Source organism: Chrysochloris asiatica, unplaced genomic scaffold (genome assembly GCF_000296735.1).
Source record: "Chrysochloris asiatica unplaced genomic scaffold, ChrAsi1.0 scaffold00059, whole genome shotgun sequence".
Lineage (NCBI taxonomy): Eukaryota > Metazoa > Chordata > Mammalia > Afrosoricida > Chrysochloridae > Chrysochloris > Chrysochloris asiatica.
The window spans coordinates 10,102,599-10,104,816 of record NW_006408577.1 but is presented as its reverse complement, the minus strand read 5'-3'; the positions used below and the strand labels follow the sequence as shown (position 1 = coordinate 10,104,816).

Here is a 2,218-nt window from a genome sequence, read left to right as displayed (position 1 = left end):
AGGTGTGTGTCAAAGTAGTATCCTTTCACCATACCATTCAATATGTTGAGCAAATACTTCCAGAAGAACATCTACCCGTCTACCTGTCTACCCCCACCTCTGCTTCTGAGATGGTAAATTTTAAACCCATGTTAAGTGTTCCAGGTTTTCACAATTACATTGAACTCTGTTAACATCCAAAGTTGAATCATGTCATCCTATCAGTATCTTCTCCTACTCAGACCCAATGGTGAAAACATTGTCTGGTGTAAATTACAGCCTGTGGCTAGAAGAGACATAAATAATTCAGTACACCACACTGAGAAAAGGCATAATAGTGGTAGTAATAAACGTGAAGAGGTTAAAGGCTAAAGAGAAGGTTGTTTCTACATTTTTAAATAGAAGAGATAGTACTTATTAATCACAGGTACACTATTCCTAATCCTAACTGGAAAGAAAAAAATTGAAGAGAACAATCAAGTGAGATGGAAAAAATTAACAAAGTAGAAACAAAAGAGGAGAGCAACAGGAGCCAAGTTTTTGAAGGACATTAGAGATGATATCTTTAGACGGGTGGTCTTTGACCAAACCTATCAATGTATTTATATCCTGTATCCTAGGCACACTGAACTTTATTGTCAGTTTTAAAATACAGAATTTTCTTCATCTCCATCCAAATAGACTACAATTACCCACTCCCACAAAGATTTACAGCCTCAGAAACGCTACGTTGTTGTTAAGTGCTGTTGAGTTGGTCCTGACTCATAGCGACCCTGTGCAGTTTCTGAGAGCTGACACGACTGTGGGATAAGTGCTGGACCGCTTATAGCAAGAGAAGTCATTCAAACTCACCAGTTTCTCCTTGGAAACGCTATACAAGGTCACTAGGAGTCGGAACCGACTCAACAGCACCTAACATCAACAACATCAAGTTTCTTAGGCTGTAAATCTTTACGGGAGCAGAAAGCTTCATCTTTTTCTCATGGAGTGGCTGGTGGAGTCAAGCAGCTGACCTTTTGGCTAGCAGCCCAACAATTAACCAATACACCATTAGTGAATATTCAAACTGAAACATACTTATGAGTAAATATTTTAAATACTTACCAAAATTTTATCCTGCTTTGATCTCACAGATGCTCCAAACCATTGGTGGGACTTAAATTCCAATGGATCATCCTTGGCATAATCTCTGTTGCCTAAAAAAAGAACATTGTGTGTGGTGAGAAAAATTATATATTATCTTGGTAAAAGAAATTATTTCTACCCAGCTGGACTTATAAATAGCATTGTTGTTGTTGTTAATACTATTAGATTAATCAAATATTACATTGGCCTTTTATTCCTCATACTTTACATGCATTGAGGACTTTCAAAAACAAACCAGCGAATTAAAACACACAATAACATAGAAGTGTCTTAGAGCTGTTATTAACCCCATTAATTATCATAATGCAGATGTGAAAAAGCAATTGTAAATGAAGGTTTCCAGTTGCTATTTTATTAGATAATTCACTTAATAATACTTACTGATTACTCACTTAATAAACAATAATACTAACTGATGATTCACTGTATTCTCAGAAGTTGTTTTTGTAGCATACAGTTGTTAATGAAAATATAAAGGTTGTGAAACTTCATGGCATTAACAGTGGCAGTAAAAGATAAAACTAAGACTTGTGTCATAAAATTATAACACAGGAGTTAGAATCCAGGAAATAAGATTTGGCTAGTAGCTCAAAATAATTAGATTAAGCACATTACATTTAAACACTTACTGAGACTTTATACTATTGTAAATCTTTATGGCAGCAGACTGCTATAACTTTCTCCTGTAGAGTGGCTGGCCAGTTCAAACAGCTGACCTTCTGTTTAGTAGCAGAGCACTTAACTACTGTGCTACCATGGTTCCTCTATTTTGGAAAGGAAGAGCTAAATATTTTTAAATTGTGTTCCTCTTATAATCTTTTTATAGCCATTCTTAACAAACCTATTTCTGTAATATATTGGACAAACACAATAACCCAGTGTCAATTTTAAGAATATAGGCTATAGTGGTGGTAGAGGTTGTGTGCTGTGGAGTTGGTTTCAACTCATAGTAACCCTGGATAGGTTTTCCAAGGCTATAAATCTTTACAGCAACAGAAAGCCTCATCTTTCCCCTGTGGAACAGCTGGTAGTTTTGAACTGCTGACCTTGAGGTTAGCAGCCCAACTCCTAACTGCTATGCTAAAGTAGGCTT

The 2,218-nt window shown here is 36.1% G+C and overlaps 1 protein-coding gene across 1 annotated transcript in view; it reads right to left on the bottom strand.

Moving 5' to 3' along the window:
* The window catches only part of ITGAV (integrin, alpha V), a 159,682-nt gene that overhangs the window by 99,469 nt on the left and 57,995 nt on the right, over window positions 1–2,218 (bottom strand). The window contains exon 3 of the mRNA XM_006864065.1: window positions 1,084–1,175. Within this exon, the coding sequence (XP_006864127.1) occupies window positions 1,084–1,175 (92 nt within the window). The remainder of the gene's footprint in view (window positions 1–1,083; window positions 1,176–2,218) is intronic.